General features: G+C 43.5%; 1 protein-coding gene across 1 annotated transcript in view; it reads right to left on the bottom strand.

The window, feature by feature from the left end:
- Positions 1 to 1182: 1182 nt before the first annotated feature.
- The window catches only part of LRP11 (LDL receptor related protein 11), a 24448-nt gene continuing 23506 nt past the window's right edge, over positions 1183 to 2124 (bottom strand). Inside the window, exon 7 of the mRNA XM_006756895.2 lies at positions 1183 to 1364. Coding sequence (XP_006756958.1) covers positions 1210 to 1364 — 155 coding nt within the window. The 3' untranslated portion in view covers positions 1183 to 1209. The remainder of the gene's footprint in view (positions 1365 to 2124) is intronic.

Genomic DNA, 2124 nt, shown 5'->3' with positions numbered 1-2124 from the left:
GGTGCTTATTTCTCCCTCCCACTTGGTTCTTCCCTTTTCCGGTGCCTGTCTGCTTCCAGGATATTCATGGCTCACCCTGGTCAAAGATTTCAGTTGTAAAAATCCTTTCTGTTTTAAATAGTCCTTCTGACAAACAATGTCTCTTTTAATAAAATATCTACACTTTCTCTTTTTTAATATATTTTATTGATTTTTTACGGAGAGGAAGGGAGAGAGATAGAGTTAGAAACATCGATGAGAGAGAAACATCGATCAGCCGCCTCCTGCACATCTCCCACTGGGGATGTGCCCGCAACCCAGGTACATGCCCTTGACCGGAATCAAACCTGGGACCCTTCAGTCCATAGGCCGACGCTCTATCCACTGAGCCAAACCGGTTTTGGCTGCTTTTCAATTTAAATGCACTTTTCTCTCCCATCAATACAGACTAATGTTGAGAACTGGTGACTTTTATAAAAATGAGCTGCTATGTTCTGGACCACTGAGCAGTGTGGAGTAGGCGAAATAAAATACTAGTAGTCCTCCTTGCTCACTTTGCGCTCAGTGAAGTCGATTAAAATTTTAGACCTGCCAGGTTCTCTCCTTCCACCTTGATTTCCTGTATCATTTCATGCCCATGTTAGAGCTATTTGTAATTCAGTCTGAGTTTTTCCTCCCAAAGGTCAGCCTAATCAGGCAGCCACCTACATGACATGATGTCAGAGGCGCTGGAAACATCTCACTTGAGGTCCATTCTCAGAAACAGGTTTTGCAGGAGAGAGGAGAAGGGAGAGCTATGGCAGGGGAAAGAGCAATAGGAGGGCCACAGAACAAGGGGAAGTCGTGCACCATGTGGCACAGGGTGGCCAGGGGCCCATGGCTTCTAAAAAGTACGGAGTTAACACTGCCGTTCTAAGGCCACCTCTTGAGATACTAAATTTTCTGTTTTGGCTAACTACAAATTTCTATTTTCAGGGACAGCATACATAAATCAGAATTAGATTGTAAGTCTCTAACTGTATGGACTCCTCTAAATTTCGAAATATTTCACATAATTCCAAAGGGAAATATTTCTACAATAAATGAGAACAAAGGTTTGGGGCTTGTAGAATCTGGGTTTTCCATACTTTTCTTAGCCCAGTTAAACAAAAGATTCTAAATATCCAAAACCCAGTGTACACATCAATTACAAGTGAAACGTCCTTGCCGCAGCTACTTAAGTTACATTTATTAGAGATACATCCCATTGATTAGGTAGTCAGATTCCTCGGATGTAATGGGACGAGCTTTCTTCAGCTTCTGTTTGAGCAGGCGTAGTCGGCAAGCAACCATGAGAAGCAGCAACGCAGTGATGGCCAAGCCCAGTGTCAGTGGCAGCACTGCACCTGTAAACAGTGGAAGTAGAGAGGGTGGGCCAGTGTTTTTATTGATTTCAGAGAGATGGGGGCGGGGGAGAGAAACATCAATGAGAGAAACGGATCGGCTGCCTCCTGCATACTTCTTACTGGGGATCAAGCCTGCAACTTGGGCATGTGTCCTGATTGGGAATTGAACCAGTAACCTCTTAATGCATGGGACAATGCTCAACCACTGAGCCACGCCAGCCCGGCAGCCTGGCGGTGGGTCCGTGATTGGATAAACACTTCGTATGGGCTATTTCATTTAATCTAAGTAACTCACTTAAGTAGACAGATACCTGCATTACCAGCATTTTGCAGATTTAACTGTGTTGCCAAGAGATTAATTGATCTAAGAGCACACACATAGCTTGTACATGGCAGATTGAGGTCTCAAAGCCAGACTTCTTTATACCCAAATTTTCTACCGGGTTCCTACAGAATTTAATGGCATCAATGGGTACAAATGTTGCAGTCAGATCAGCCTCATGTCCACTGTAATAGACACCCTGTCAGCAGGCAAGTGTTGACACTGTGACCACAGAAAACTTCATTGCAGTCAACAGTTGACATTTATGGATTCACACATGATCATTCCCTCTGAAAACAAGTATGGACAACTCCTGATGTTTTTATTTTTTCTAAATCCAGGGAACCTAGTTTCAGCCAGTAGAACCATGGTTGAAAATTAACTTCAAAATACGCTGGTGTAATTCTGGCTAAGGGTAGTTGAGGGAAAAGAAGCAAG

This window comes from Myotis davidii, unplaced genomic scaffold (assembly GCF_000327345.1).
Source record: "Myotis davidii unplaced genomic scaffold, ASM32734v1 scaffold1534, whole genome shotgun sequence".
In the NCBI taxonomy this organism is placed as follows: Eukaryota; Metazoa; Chordata; class Mammalia; order Chiroptera; family Vespertilionidae; genus Myotis; species Myotis davidii.
The sequence above is the reverse complement of the archived record's forward strand: the minus strand, read 5'-3'. Positions and strand labels throughout refer to the sequence as shown.